The following is a 17,103-nucleotide window of genomic DNA, read 5'->3' as shown; positions in this document are numbered from 1 at the left end:
CCCCACACAATAAAATTGATGTACATCGCTGTCTGATTAAAGAAGATTCTCCTATTCTTTCCCTGAAAGCAATCTTCAGCCTGCCCCTACAATAATCTCCTATCTCTCCCTCATATCAGCAGCAGCAGGAACCTGACCCTACAATAGTTAGAGCAGAGTGACGTGCGGCGCTACGTGTAAGATTCTGGTACCTTCGGTACCCTTCCAGCCCATTTCTTCCGCATATAGCTACTGTCCCTTTAACTTTCATGACGTCATCACTAGGCGCCGCTCTGAGCGGCTATTTCAATCGCCGGCTTTTACTCACAAGGTGTTCGTGCAAACCGCTTGTTACACAGTCTTGTCTGACGCTGCCGAAGCCACCAGCTATTTCCTGTATCTCGCTACTGATCCTGTATCTCGCTACCTGATCGTTATCTCATTACCGGACCCCTCATCTCTCTAAACCAACTAGTGATAAGTACCCCACAGGGGATTCCTTCCTATCAACTTACACTATCTACTCTTGCATACTAAAGACTGTTGCTATCTATGCATTACTATTTCTATCATCTGCACTGTCACATAGATTGCTAGCTCTTGAGTCTACTACCATCTATATCCTTGCACTGAGTTGGCAATTCCTGTACACTTCATCTGCTGTCCCCTACCACCTGTTATTGTACATGATTGCTAACCTATCTGCATACTATCTATTACCATCTGCTAACACTCCAGAACATTACTATTGAGTGCCTATCATTGCTATCACTACTCACGCCTGTCCTTTCAGCACATCACCTCTATACTATCGTATACAACCTATCACTCCAGGAACATCTTATCTGAGTGTCTGTATATTTGCATGGTGAGGCAGGCTGGGCCACAATGATGAGTCTGGAGAGTTGGATATGGTAATTCAACACATCTCTACACGACTACTGAGTGGAAATTCTGCAGCTGCAAATCCATTCCACTAAACAAACGCCGGAGCGTTACAGATTGCACGAACCTAGAAAAAAAAATGGATTCAGCAGAATTAGCCACTCATGTGATACAACTAACACAAAAGGTAGATGCATTAATCCTTTCCCTTGCTGAAGTGAAAAATGAAAATCAGACTTTGAGACAGCAGATAGCCCGTGTTTCACAGCTCACTGCTGCTCAACCTCGTGAGCCCAAAATAAACCCTCCTCTAGTGTTTACAGGTGATCGGAAAAAATTTCGTGAATTTAAAAACGCATGTCAATTGCTTTTTAATTTAAAACCTCGTACTTACACTACAGACCAAATTAAAGTCTGCACCACTATCTCATACTTGTCGGGTGATCCACGGGCTTGGGCAGACTCTCTCTTTGAGAAAAATGACCCTCTTCTTAACTCCTATCCTTTATTCTTAGCAGAACTCGCTAGCTTATATGAAGACCCAAATAGGCAGAGTACTGCTGATAGCCAATTGAGGGCTTTAAAACAAGGAAGGAGACCTGTTGAAGACTTCGTAGCAGAGTTCAAAAGATGGACCCTTGATTCAGGGTGGAATGGTGCATCTTTGCGAACCCAGTTCAGACTCGGGTTATCAGAAGCCGTTAAAGACGAGCTCGCCCGAGCGGATTTACCTGGCACTTTGGATGCCTTAATACAACTCAGCATCAATATTGACAGGCGACTGCGAGAAAGAAAGGCTGAGAAAATGGGAGTACCATTATCCAATCCTTCTCGGGTTTCGCCCGTTGACCCTACTCCTATGGAGGTAGGAACAATACGCCCACCATTATCGTCTACTGAACGAGCCAGGAGAAGATCTGAAAATCTCTGCATGTACTGCGCCTCCCCGGATCATTTGATAAGCGTCTGTCCCCTTGTCCGCAAACAAGAGGGTGAGTGTTCACATGTCTTGCTGGGAGGATTAACGACTTCTTTTTCTAATCCCTATCTTTTTATTCATTTGACCTTACAGTGGGACCACAATAGGATCACCACCAAGGCTATGATCGACACAGGATCTTGTGGGAACTACATTGACACTAGTTTTGTTACTTTAAATAAAATACCTATTATTTCAAAATCTAAACCTGTCTCTGTTAGTTTTATTAACGGTATTCCGTTATCTTCTGGTCCAATTACCAATCAGACACAAGCACTCCTTGCTACTGCTAACGAGTCTCATGCTGAGACCACCACTTTTGATGTATTACCTTCACCACATTTTCCCATTATTTTGGGACTTCCTTGGTTACACATACATCAACCAATCATTGACTGGAAAACACGGACTCTAACCTTCCCCTCTCACTACTGCGAGACCACGTGTAACCTCCAATCTCATAAAAAAAATCCTGTCCATGGTGTCGGTTGAAATTACACCACCATCATGCTATCAGGATCTATCTGAAGTCTTCCTTGAGAAAAATGCTCAAGCATTGCCTCCCCATAGGGACTACGATTGTTCTATTGATCTACTCCCTAATAGTAAACTACCCTTCGGTCATGTTTATCCTCTTTCTCAGGATGAACTTTCTCATCTCAAGGAATACTTGGATGAGAATTTAGTGAAAGGGTTTATTAGACCCTCTACTTCTTCCACAGCTGCAGGACTTTTCTTTGTCCGCAATAAGGATTTAAGTCTCAGGCCTATTATTGACTATAGGCAATTAAATACCATTACGATAAAGGATCGCTATCCTTTACCTCTCATTCCCGAACTCATTGAACAAGTGCGCGGAGCTACCTACTTTTCAAAATTGGACCTAAAAGGGGCATACAACCTCATCCGAATCCGTAATGGGGATGAGTGGAAGACGGCATTCAGAACCAGATATGGATTATTCGAATATCTAGTGATGCCTTTTGGGTTGTGTAATGCTCCCGCAGCATTTCAGCGATTCATAAATTACATCTTCAGAGACTTACTTGATGTTTGTGTTGTGGCATATCTGGATGATATACTCATTTATTCTCAGTCCTTGTCCGAACATGTAAGACATGTAAGACTTGTGCTATCCAGATTACTCGCACACAATTTAAATGTAAAATTGAAAAAATGCCTATTTCATAAGGAAGAAGTACTATTCCTAGGATACATCATATCTAAGAACGGTATCAAGATGGATATGAGCAAGATATCGTGTATACTGGATTGGCCTGTACCAACAACTCGTAAGGCATTACAACGATTCCTTGGATTTTCAAACTTCTATAGGAAGTTCATCAAGAACTTCTCTTCTATTGTGAGACCGCTCACACAACTTACAAGTGTAAAGAAACCATTCAAATGGTCTGAAGAAGCAAATAAAGCTTTCCGCTTGTTAAAATCAAGCTTCATTTCTGCTCCCATACTACGCCATCCAGACCCATCCCTCCAATACATCCTGGAGGTAGATGCGTCAAATATGGCTGTAGGAGCAGTTCTTTCCCAACGACCAACGAATACTTCACCACTCCACCCAGTTGCCTTTTTCTCTAAATCACTAAGTAGCCCAGAGGTGAATTACCCAGTGGGTGAAAAAGAGTTGCTTGCCATAAAACTGGCACTAGAAAATTGGCGACATTTACTTGAAGGTACTCGATTGCCAATACTCATATATACAGATCATAAGAATCTCCAATACCTTCAGATCAACAAGACTCTTTCCCACCGGCAGGTACGTTGGTCATTATTCTTCCTAAGATTCAACTTCCTAGTGACCTACACGCCTGCAGACAAAAACAAAAAAGCGGATGCGCTATCACGGCTAACCGAAGATAACTGCGCCGAAATCCCTTCACTTCCTATAATACCCCATGACCGTATTATTGGTGTTGTTCGTTCCTTGAAGGAAGAGATTCTGCACAGTATAGGACTGGATTCACCACCACCACAACTAAGTGCTGATGCAGAAGGCTTCCTCTACTTTAACGACAAACTCTACATACCTCCTGGTATGCGTACCAAGATCTTGGAATTATCACATGACGTACCTATGGCAGGACATATGGGTATGACTAAGACATTCAATTTGCTCACCAGGCAATTTTGGTGGCCTGATATGAAGACGTCTGTACAAAAATTTGTTTCATCATGTGACATCTGTGCAAGGTCCAAAATTGACACTACAAAACCATCTGGTCTACTTTGCAGTCTACCAATACCCAAAGTTCTATGGGAAGTTGTGTCTTTAGACTTTATAGTAGAATTACCACCTTCCAAAGGATTTACTACCATTCTAGTGTCAGTGGACCATCTGACAAAGATGGCACATTTCATTTCTATTCGCAGACTACCTTCATCTAAGCAAACAGCGGAATTATTAGTGAAACATGTGTTCAAGCTACATGGAATTCCAAAGACTCTTTTATCTGACCGAGGTTCACAGTTCATCTCCAAGTTTTGGCAAGCTCTATGTCATATACTACGAATTGAGCGAAAACTTACTTCTCCCTACCACCCTCAGACCAATGGACAAACTGAAAGAGTCAACCAGTGCATTGAACAATATTTGCGTTGCTACACCTCATACCTACAGGATGATTGGGTGGACCTCCTCCCTCTGGCAGAATTTGCTTACAATAACGCAACCCACAGTACTACTAAGCAAAGTCCATTCTACCTAAACTATGGGTTTCATCCCACACTTCTTCCACCACGCATCCTGCCATCAAGTAACCCAGTAGCCTCTGACTATCTTACCCAAATAAAAGACTCTCTGGGTTTACTTAACACCACCATCTCACATGGTCATAGCCAACAAAAAAGGTACTACGACCTCCGTAGAAGACCTTCTCCTCAATATGCTATTGGGGATCTCGTTTGGCTATCTACGAAAAACTTAAGGTTAAAGATCCCCAGCAAAAAGCTTGGGCCTTTGTTTCTAGGACCTTTCCCAATTGAGAAGCTCATTGGGAGAGCTGCAGTTCAACTCACCTTACCGGCAGATCTTAAAATACACCCCATCTTTCACGTGTCGCTACTGAAACCACGTTCCCAACCAAGGAATAAGACCTACCATCCCGCCTCCACCTCCAGTACAAGTTGAGGGCGGAGAAGAATTTGAGATTAAGGAGATTTTGGATTCTCGTATCCACAGAGGGAAACTCCAATATCTCATAAGATGGAAAAACTATGGACCCCAAGACGACACCTGGTTGGATACTTCTGACGTTCCCGCTCCCAGGCTTATACGAAGGTTCCACTCCAAATACCCGGAGAGACCAGTGCTATGGGCCTTCCGGAGCCGGCCTTAAGGGGGGGGTACTGTAAGATTCTGGTACCTTCGGTACCCTTCCAGCCCATTTCTTCCGCATATAGCTACTGTCCCTTTAACTTTCATGACGTCATCACTAGGCGCCGCTCTGAGCGGCTATTTCAATCTCCGGCTTTCACTCACAAGATGTTTGTGCAAACCGCTTGTTACACAGTCTTGTCTGACGCTGCCGAAGCCACCAGCTATTTCCTGTATCTCGCTACTGATCCTGTATCTCGCTACCTGATCGTTATCTCATTACCGGACCCCTCATCTCTCTAATCCAACTAGTGATAAGTACCCCACAGGGGATTCCTTCCTATCAACTTACACTATCTACTCTTGCATACTAAAGACTGTTGCTATCTATGCATTACTATTTCTATCATCTGCACTGTCACATAGATTGCTAGCTCTTGAGTCTACTACCATCTATATCCTTGCACTGAGTTGGCAATTCCTGTACACTTCATCTGCTGTCCCCTACCACCTGTTATTGTACATGATTGCTAACCTATCTGCATACTATCTATTACCATCTGCTAACACTCCAGAACATTACTATTGAGTGCCTATCATTGCTATCACTACTCACGCCTGTCCTTTCAGCACATCACCTCTATACTATCGTATACAACCTATCACTCCAGGAACATCTTATCTGAGTGTCTGTATATTTGCATGGTGAGGCAGGCTGGGCCACAATGATGAGTCTGGAGAGTTGGATATGGTAATTCAACACATCTCTACACGACTACTGAGTGGAAATTCTGCAGCTGCAAATCCATTCCACTAAACAAACGCCGGAGCGTTACACTACATGACTCCAGCTTATATAGGGGCTGGGTCACATGCTGCACTGGCCAATCACAGCCATGCCATTAGTAGGCATGGCTATGATGGCTTCTAAGGGCACACTAGTTAAACGCTTGTTGATTGGCTGCCCTGCAGCTGTTGAAACCGCGCCATTAAAACCACGCCAAAACATTAAAACCGTGCCAAAACATGAAATAAAATTACCGAACAACGGACTGTATCCCGAATATACAGTAAAATGTTCGGGTCCGTGTCCAGGTACCGAACACTCAAAAGTCCGGTACGATCCCGAACAATACAGTCCGTGTTCGCTCAACCCTATGCAGAACCACCTTCAAAATAGATGGAATGCCTGCTTACCAGCTCATTCAGACCTCCTATCACAGAAGGCCAATCTCACTTTTAGCTAAATACCCAGCCAGGGCCTTTAAAGGTCAGCTGAGAGTCCTCTTGCGATATGCAAACCAATCATCCAAGTAGTATGGTTATAGGTAAAACCTCTAAAGTAATTTTGTAATTGATGAGCACATATCAGATCAATCTTGAATGAAAATTTCTAAAAAAAAAAAGTGCTATAACCACTCATGGGCAACGCCAAGTGATTTTTCTTGGGGGTGCTATTCTGGTGCTCGGAGTGTATTTGGGGAAGCTAATGCAGTGCGCCGTTCGCACACTTGTGGGCCAGTTTCTCATGCCTTCCATTCTAATGGTTGGCATGATAAGCTCAATAAATTAGTAAATCAGCTCTTTCCTCATATGAATAATGTAGTATGGAGGAATCTCCCTGCTGGGACATTGGATTCTGACAGCAGTATTAGACACTGTCAGATGCTAATGCTGTCAGCATATGCCCCCAATACTCATCAAAAGCAGTTCTACAGATCTATCCTAGTGAAACTACACTACTTTCCCAAAGACTGCATACTGATCTGCAGAGAATTTAATGACATAGTTGACCCCAAACTAGACTCCTCTAGCACAAGCTGAAAACGACCCACTGCCCTAGCCTCTATTTCTCAATCTGAAGAACTATATGATCCTTGGCGGTGTCTGTCTGCATGGCTCAGAGAAGGACTACACCTTTTTTCAAATGCACAAAAGTCTTATTCCAGGATTGATATATTCTTCCTACAAATCCACTCTACAGTCCATATCTGCCACCAACATTGGCATTATTACATGGTCAAACCACACCCAAGTGACCATTACCTTATCTACTAATCCAGCTCTGAAACCCACTACTCGTTGGCACTTAAATACCTCCGTCTTGAATCATCCACGATACCAAGAACAGATCAAATCCGAGATTATGACTTATTTTCAAATGAACACAGACTCTGTCCTAGATGACACTGGGCTATGGAACACTCACAAATGCTATATGAGGGGCTTCTTTATCAAAATTGGTATCCATGAGAAAAGATTACGAGCCGAGACCACTTCCAGACTACTTGATAAAATCAGGACAGTTGATCAGAACAAGAAGTCTAACACCAATGACCATCAGGGTACATTGGCAAAAAGGCTTTGACCTTCACATTGAATGACTCCGCCTCAATGGGTATGCTTATGCTAATAAACCTGGGGCTGAGTTGGCCAAACAGCCTAAACATAAAGCCGCACTTTCCAGAATAGCAGATATGCAAATGTCCCATGGACAAATCGTTAGTAACCACAAGGATAACTGATAACACTGTTTTAGCAAATTTGACTCCAAACTATATAATCTACATGCACCCCCTGTAGACCCTGCCCCCCACACAGAAGAAATTTAGCAATTGCTAGAGGCTATTTACCTCCCTACAATTACTCCTGCTGAGCTTGAAGGACTATCCCGTCCATTCTCAGAAGAAGAGATCCTTGGCAACGGATATTATAAAATATTTCCCTATCTACTTGCCCCACATCTGTGTAAATTTTTCAACTGCTTTGCATCTACGGGATAGATTCTTAGGGAATCTTTAGAGGACCTTATAATCACCATTCCTAAGCCAGGTAAGCCACCAAATGAACCTGCCAACTACCGACCTATCTCCCTTTTGAATACAGACATGAATCTCTATGCAAAACTTCTAGGTACTCGATCAAGTCGGTTTCATACCTAACCGACAAGCCTGATACCAGAAGATTTATCGATCCTATACAGTGGGGGGGAACATCACAGGATGCATGCTCTGCTTTTATTTTTAGATGCAGAGAAGGCTTTTGACAGAGTGTATTGGGGTATCTGAGAGTGGTCCTCCAGAAATATCAGCCATTTTAAGTTTATATTGCACCCCATCTGCTAGAGTCTGGATGTCGGAATGTTATAGGAATGTTTCCGACTACCAATGGTAACACCTGATATTAGAGCACATGTTTGCTAAGGCTCAACTCACAACATCTGAATTCTAAACCCTTTGGTCCCCGTGGATCAGAGACTCCATAAGTACAATTTTAGGATAGATAAACAGCACAAGGCTCAGTACTCGTTCAAGAACCTGTGATCTCAGAGAGTAGTCTTTGGAAGGCAGTCCTAACCCTACTACCACTATCTTGTTCTTATTTGTTGCTCAACCTTTGGTTAATAAGCACAACATACCATTCCACTATGATAGTTTTCAAATGAATCATACTAGACTTGTATTTCTCTTTTTCTCTCTCATGTACGCACCCATATGCCTATTTGAATACTGCTCTGTTCTTTTTGACATTTTGTAACTCAAAAATTCTGACTAAAACCGAAGTTTTAAAAAAAAAAAGATGCAAAAGCCTATATGGTGGAATATTTTTCAAAAATATTGATATGTATTATAAAGGAAGGTATGGTTTAGGATGATAAAATTGAAACCATTTGGACATATGTGTGAGCTGTGTAATCAATGGTATCCCTAAGAACAAATAATATTTTGAAGACGATTCTGTTTCAGAGTTTAGTTTAAGTAGAAATGTATCTAGTGAATCATGCCAGTTGTTGAGTGATCATTTTAATTGATTGTTTAGTTAACTATTTTGTTTGAAGGAAGGCACACTTATTTTTTTTTAAAATAACAGACATTTTTCAGCTGCTTCCAAGTTAGATAGTAACAGTTTGTGAGTATTTTGATGTCTTATTGAAGTAATGCTGTTCATGTCCCATTCTTTAAATGTCATATCTATAAATCTTAAAGTGGTAGTAAACTCCCTTTGTTGTTGCTTTGTCCCCACAGGTAAGATAACAAAAAGGCTTACCTGTAGGTACAGTAAATATCTTAACAAGCACCACATAGGAGGTATTTACATGTGTAGCAGCTAGGAACAGCTTGCCGCCCATTGAGAGAGCTGTGCCGTGGCAGCGACTCTCACATATGCGTGGGAGTGATTTTATCGCAGCTTGGCTATTTCAAATAGCCGAAGCTTGTGAATCCAGAAGGAAGACCAGGTGAAGATGAATTCTCTAGTAGCAGGGATGGCATGCCACTGGAGGGATCCTTTTTTAGGTAAGTCTGTCATAATGTACTAGTATGCAGTATTTGGCATGAAAACACAAAAGAAAGGAGGTGCAAACACCTAGTGCATTACTCTTCAACACCTTCTGTAAATGCATTTGTAATACCAAAAACATACTCACAAACATAAAGAGTAAAATTGCATAAAACAAGTCCACCTCAATGTGGAAAAGGACATGTCCTTGTGCTAGGATGCCTGATGCGTTTTGGGAGACACGCTCCCTTCCTCGGAGCTCTGTGTTGAAGGGTAATGCACTAGGTGTTTGCACCTCCTTTCTTTTGTGTTTTTAGTCTTTGGAGTTTCCCCATCTGAGGAGAGCAGCAGGCCTACAATTCCCAATAGAGTGAGCGCTTGGGTTGTTTAGCTGTTTGGACAATTTGACATGAGCCTACTGGGGGACCTTTTTTTTTTTTTTCAACGCGGCTTGTTACCACGGTAATTCATTGCAAGCAGCAAAAGTAAGAAAGTAGGAGCAATCAGTTGGAGCGGATTTCTCTGGTTTATACCGGAAAAGCCAAAGTGAGACACTTTTTATAAGGCTTTGAATATAGATACTCATTAACCAAGATTTGAGAAGACATTGAAAATTGGTGTGCCTTTTCAGAAGATATCATTGCAGAAAAGAGATAAAATGTACAGTAATGCACTTCAGCACAGGACTGAAACCAACCTACAAACTAGATCATACTAATGTACTATGACAGTGTTTCTCAACTCCGGTCCTCAGGGCACACTGACAGGCCAGGTTTGCAAGAAAACTGAAATACATCACAGGTGATATAAATTGCTGCTCAGTGATTGCAGTATTCTAGTCTGCATCTCCTCAAGGTAATACTTAAAATCTGGCCTGTTAGTGTGCCCTGAGGACCGGAGTTGAGAAACACTGTACAATGAGCTGTAGATACAGTATCTCACAACCTGAGAACATCCCTCACATATTTGTAAATATTTTATCATATCTTTTCATGTGATAACACTAAAAAAATGACACTTTGCTACAATGTAAAGTAGTGAATGAACAGCTTGTATAACAGTGTAAACTTGCTTTCCCCTCAAAATAACTCAGCACACAGTCATTAATGTCTACATCGCTGGCAACAAAAGTGAGAACACCCCTAAGTGAAAATGTCAAAATTGGGCCCAATTAGCCATTTTCACACTTATTAGTGTTACAAGGTCTCAGGTGTGAATGGGAGTAGGTGTGTTAAATTTGGTGTTATCACTCTCACTCTCTCATACTGGTCACTGGAAGTTTAACATGGCACCTTATGGCAAAGAACTCTCTGAGGATCTGAAAAAAAGAATTGTTTCTCTACATAAAGATGGCCTAGGCTATAAGGAAGATTGCCAAGACCCTGAAACTGAGCTGCAGCACAGTGGCCAACACCATACAGCGGTTCAACAGGATAGGTTCCACTCAGAACAGGCCTCGCCATAGTTGACCAAAGCAGTTGAGTGCATGTGTTCAGCGTCATACCCAGAGGTTGTCCTTGGAAAAAAGACGTATGAGTACTGCCAGCATTGCTGCAGAGGTTGAAAGGGTGGTGGGGTCAGCCTGTCAGTGCTCAGACCATACGCCGCACAATAAATCAAATTGGTCTGCATTGCTGTAGTCCCAGAAGGTAGCCTCTTCTAAAGATGATGCACAAGAAAGCCCGCAAACAGTTTGCTAAAGACAAGCAGACTAAGGACATGGACTACTGGAACCATGTCCTGTGGTCTGATGAGACCAAGATAAATGTTTTTGGTTCAGCTGGTGTCAAACGTGTGTGGTTGCAACCAGCTGAGGAGTACAAAGACAAGTGTGTCTTGCCTACAGTCAAGCATGGTGGTAGGAGTGTCATGGTCTGAGGCTGCATGAGTGCTGCCGGTAATAGGGGGCTACAGTTCATGGAGGGATCCATGAATGCCAGCATGTACTGTGACATACTGAAGCAGAGACTGGGTCGCAGGGCAGTATTCCAACCTGATAACGACCCCAAACACACCTCCAAGACTACCACTGCCTTGCTAAAGAAGCTGAGGGTAAAGATGATGGACTGGCCAAACATGTCTCCAGATCTAAACCCTATTAAACATCTGTGGGGCATCCTCAAATGAAAGGTGGAGGAGCGCAAGGTCTCTAACATCCACCAGCTCCGTGATGTCATCATGGAGGAGTGGAAGAGGACTCCAGAGGCAACTTGTAAAGCTCTGGTAAACTCCATGCCCAAGAGGGTTAAGGCAATGCTGGAAAATAATGGTGGCCACACAAAATATTGACACTTTGGGCGCAATTTGGACATTTTCACTTAGAGGTGTACTTACTTTTGTTGCCAGCAGTTTAGACATTAATGGCTGTGTGTCAAGTTATTTTGAGAGGACAGCTAACTTACACTGTTATACAAGCTGTACACTCATTACTTTACATTGTAGCAAAGTGTCACTTCTTCAGTGTTGTCACATGAAAAGATATAATAAAATATTTACAAAAATGTGAGGGGTGTACTCACTTTTATGAGATACTGTGTGTGTGTGTGTATATATATATATATATATATATATATATATATATATATATATATATATATATATATGTGTGTGTGTGTGTGTGTTACAATAGACCTCAAATGTAAACATTGGCGATATAAATCTTCAGAATACAAAAACATTTCATTGTAAAACTTCATTCATCAAGTTCCACGCACAAACAACAAAAACATTTTGCATACTGCTGGTAGTGTTTTACACGTTTGTCATTTGTACCTGGAAATAGGTTAACAGACGACCCTTTTTGTTGGCCGCACACGCCCAGAGAACTGTTATAACTAGAACACCTAGTGTGGAATAACTGCAGCTTACATCTGGCTCCACTTTGAAATAAAAAAAAAAAAAAACTCAAGGCAGCTATTTTTATTGTTTTCTGTTTGGACATTGTTTGCCAAACCATTACTCCATGCTAAGACAATAATTATTTCACCTGCGCATACAGTACAGTATATGAGATTACCTTAAAATGTACACTGTTGGATGGGAACTGAGAACAGCATTGAGAAGCACTGTTGTAAGAAATTTTCCAATCTTTCCTAAAACTGCTGTATCTGTTAGAACCTGATCCAAACGAAGGCTATTCCACAACTTCATAGCTCTAATAGTAAAGAACACTTATTTTCATGTAGCTTCACTGTGCATCACATCTAATGATTGTTAACCTGCAACATATTACATTATTGGTTTTGAGTTTAATACTGCTTTAATTACAAAACTTTTTTTTTTTTTATTATTTTAAAAGGTGACTTTTAAAGGCTCTGTTCAAGATTATGGATCTTTAGAAATTAGCACTGGAAATAAAAATGAAGGTAAGATAAGTGCATGCTTGTATCTTATCTTGAGCTTATTAAAACGTGTCCTGCCCCCTTGAAAAATCACTGTATTTCATCTTTGGAAATCAGCACGTATGGTGTAAGGAAAGTATATTCTTAAAGTTTTATCTACAGGTGTTTTTCTACTTAAGGGGGGAATCACTAGTTAATAAGTGGACCTTACATTCTGATTCAAGGACCTTTAGTACACTTATTTTGTAGTTTGCTCCCATCTGCGGCCCCCCTCCAAGCTTTATACTCATTTGTCCCTTATCCAGTGAGATAATGTCTTCATTGGGGCCATACAGCCTCTTGTCAAAATCATCCCAGATACAGAAGTCCACACAACCAGTAATATCTAGTTAAGTCAAGGACAAATAAGTATAAGACTCCCTAATAATTTTCCCCTTGATTTTAAAAATTACATTTGCATTAAAAAATGACTGTGCAAAGACTTTGTTTGATCAATATTCCTCTCTGTGTGCTCTTCTTCTATTGCAGATCTTCATGGCAAGGCCACGCTGAAGCTTCCTCTAAATGCAGGGGCATCTTCAACTTTTCGGGCCCTTGTGTATACTATATTACCAGATGGAGATATTTTGGCTGACTCCGCAAAATATAGAATACAGCAATGCTTTAAGAATAAAGTGAGTATTCTAGGTTTATAGCTTACTCTGCATTAATAGCAAGACTTAAAGCCAAAATAGTTATGTTTTAGATAGAATGGAGAAGGTTTAGAACTCCTGTCAAGTTTTAATTGCTGTCTGTGTTTTTTTTTTTTTTTTTTTAACTTTTCTTTTTCTGCTTTCAACACATCAGCTTCAGGGATGTTCGCTTGCTGCATATTTTTCAATATATCTCACCTACTTTCAGATGTAATTGTAAGAAGATAATCAGTGCTATTTACTTTACCTGTCAGTGGTCATAATGTTCTGACTGATCAATGCATTTCTAAGAGGTTCAAGTAGCTCAAGTAGCTGAGGGAACTATGATAATCCCAACTGGTATTCACTGTGAAAAATGCTTTTGCCGATAGTTGGAGACAGTTGTCTGGTTACCTATTAGCACGGTTCAAGGAGGATGTGCTGGGGCCATTACACTGGACAGGCAATATGATTGTTGTTATTCGTAACTACACTTTGTACATCATTGTTGCATTTTGCACTCTTTTAATGATTAGGCTGAAGTATAAACCCTGTCTACAGGCAGAGCCAATTTAATAGCTTCATTGGCCCCTGGGAAAAGTAATGCACTGGGGCCCTTACAAGGGAGATGGTGACCTGTGGCACACCACCGCGGCAAATGGTGTTTTTTTTTAAATTATGCTACATATTGGCTGTGATTTTTTAGACTCATTAGAAATTTTACTCAGATTCTTTACAATTTTTTAAATTTTTTTACAAGTTTTAGAATCATTGTTTAATTTTTTTTTCATAACGTTGTCTTTGGTCTAAACAGACCTCTTAAGTCCAATTTTTTTAGCGAGAGAAAGGGACTTAGAAAACACATTCCCCAGTTCCTTTCTGCAGCCTCAGTTTCACTGTAGATGAATGAACAGGAGACAGAGGCTCAGTACCAATCACTTACTGTGTTCATTTAGGAAAGGGAGTGGCCAGTAAATTATATACTTACTGACCCCCTTCCCCTGCTCTACATCCTGAAGTTCCCTTGTGTACCTGCAGCTTATTGCGGGAGAGGAGGGAAGCCGGCAGCACTGAGCAGGAGGGGTACACAGGCGGTGGAGTCCAATAGTGGACAGCTGCTGCAGTTGAAACCACAGAGATCGGTTCCATTTATTTCCCCCACCCACCACTGATTACCCGCTCTGTCCATATGTGATTCCCCCTGCTGGGGGGAGGGGAACTTCAGGGGCTCCTGGGCAAAGCCCAGGGGTGCCCATGCAATAACATGAGCAGATGTCTAGAAGCTGCTTCTCTTCTTGCATACATAGTTTGGAAGACTAAATGTAATACTATTAATGTTACAGTGGTTCTAAAGGCTCAATTTTATTTATTTTTTTCAAAATAATAAACACCTCATACTTTCCTTCTCTGTGCAATAGTTTTGCACAGAGCAGCCCTGATCCCCCTGTTCTTGGGTCCCCTGATGGTGCTTCTGACCCCTCCCCCCTGCCGAGTGCTCTCATAGCAAGCTGCTTGCTCTCGAGCTTGCTCTCTGTGTCTATGGGACACACAGAGTGTGGCTCAGTTCCGCCGAACTGGCTGTGATTGACAGCAGTCTAAGCCAATGAGGAGGGGGAGACCCAGGGGAGTCTCTGCTCTCATGCACATCGCTGGATCAAGATCGGGTAAGTATTGGGGGGGGAGGGGCTGCATACTGGAGGTTTTATATTTTCATGCAAATGTAGTGCTACCCACGTAAGGGCGGCTAGATTTTTGGGTTTTCCCTCACATGCACAGCCAGGCAACAAGAATTTCTCAGCACTGGCTCAGACTTCAAGAACCAATCCAAGGTGTTTGCTTTGTTTTTGGTTTATTAGGGGATGAAATTGGATAGGTGTAGGAAGCATGGGATGCCCAGTAGTGTAACTTGAATGCAAACTGAACACTTGATACTGTCTCTGGCTGCTAAAAGTCACTATGCTGTCCTCCCATAGGTTTAACGGATCAGCTCAACTGGTAGCAGAAGAAAGAGGTTTCAAATAGAGTTGGGCAAACATTGGCTGTTTGCCCGTTCGACAAACACCCGAATTATCAGGGCATTCAACCATTTGTTCAGCCCTGCCGAATTACCACAATGCACTGTGCTGCTTCACAGTGCATTGAAAGCCCTGATTGGCTGAAGCAATGAAAGCTTTTCCCAGTCAGGGCACAGAGCACTGTCAGAGCCATGATTGGAGAAAGTAATGATGACTCTATCCAATCATGGGCATTTGCAGTGTGATATTGACATGGAGAAAAATAGAACAGGACTCAGTGTTCAGTGCTGCTAGTAGTGATGGGCTTAACGTTCGACTTGAACATTGGGTGTTCATGTGTTTGCCGAACACATGAACAAATGGGGCGTTCGGCAGGAAGTTTGCCCGCCGATGAGCGCCCCATAATGCACTGCGTGATTGAAGTGCATAAATTGCTTGTGATTGTCCAAAGCATGCACCTGACCTGTATGCTTCGGCAAATCACATAACAATGTCCTGTCAGAGCCATGATTGGCCAAAGGGAGGGTGCCTTTAGCCAGTCATGGCTCGGGGGCTAAGTCCACACCCCACACTATATAAGGCTGCTTACGGCTTGCCGTGTGTAGGAGTGTAGATTAGGCAGGTAGTTAGTGGATTGTGCTTTGATGTTTAATGCAGTCAGTGCAGTGTAGTATAGTGTAGGGCTGATTCCTCTTGTGTAACACAGTGTAGTACAGTCAGTGTAGTGCTGTGCTGTGACTCTTGTGTAACACAGTGTAGAGGGGACACTAAAGTGTTGGTGTATACAACACGTCTGTGTAACCCCACTGATCCCATTTTTCTTTTTTTTTTTTCAATTTTTTTGCAGCATCAGATTCTGTTGCTCCAATATTAGTACTCCCCCTTCTGTGTCACATGTGCTATTCCTTCTGTGTCAGCAGTGATTTTTTGTTGTGGTGCAGTAGCACTAATTGTATTTATGGCACAATTGCTGTCCCCCCTTTTGTGTCATAGGTGCTATTCCTTCTGTGTCAGCAGTGGGTTTTTTTTTTCTTGGCACAGCAGGACTAATAATATTTAGGGCATAACTGCTGTCCCCCCCTTCTGCGTAGCAGGTGCTATTACTTCTACATCAGCAGGGATTTTTTTCTTTTCGTGGTGCAGCAGCACTAATTTTATTTAGGGCATAATTGCTGTACCCCCCCCCCTTGTGTTGTAGGTTCTGCATCAACAGAGGTTTTCTTTTTTATGGGTTTATTAAGTTTTTCTTTATTAAAACAAAAAAAAAACTGTAGTAAAACAGTTTATAGTGCACCAAGTACAAAAGTATTGCACCCAAGCACCATATTCCCTTCCCACACTCTATAATAAAAAGTTATAAAAATCCCCCCCCCAATAAATAAAAATAAAAAAACAATAATAAAACGGTTTATAGTGCACCAAGCACAAAGGTATTGCACTCAAGCATCATATTTCCATTCCACATTCTATAATAAAAAGTTACAAAAAACCCCCACCAACCTCCTCATTTGTGATATGCCCACCAGGTGGAACTCAACATTGGCAATGCTGCAGCCGCTGCACATGCAGCAGAGGGCCATCAATGAATACCTGTGTGAGTAGGGCACAAGGACAGGCTCAG

General features: G+C 41.9%; 1 protein-coding gene across 1 annotated transcript in view; it reads left to right on the top strand.

The window, feature by feature from the left end:
- Positions 1-17,103, top strand: part of LOC309563618 (alpha-2-macroglobulin-like) — a 215,610-nt gene that overhangs the window by 82,676 nt on the left and 115,831 nt on the right. The window contains exons 13-14 of the mRNA XM_082268122.1: positions 12,754-12,820; positions 13,325-13,470. Coding sequence (XP_082124248.1) covers positions 12,754-12,820; positions 13,325-13,470 — 213 coding nt within the window. The remainder of the gene's footprint in view (positions 1-12,753; positions 12,821-13,324; positions 13,471-17,103) is intronic.

The sequence above is a fragment of the Pelophylax lessonae genome, assembly GCF_965119305.1.
Source record: "Pelophylax lessonae genome assembly, chromosome: 9".
Taxonomy (NCBI): Eukaryota; Metazoa; Chordata; class Amphibia; order Anura; family Ranidae; genus Pelophylax; species Pelophylax lessonae.
Note: the sequence above shows the minus strand (reverse complement) of the source record. Positions and strands in the feature narration are given on the sequence as shown.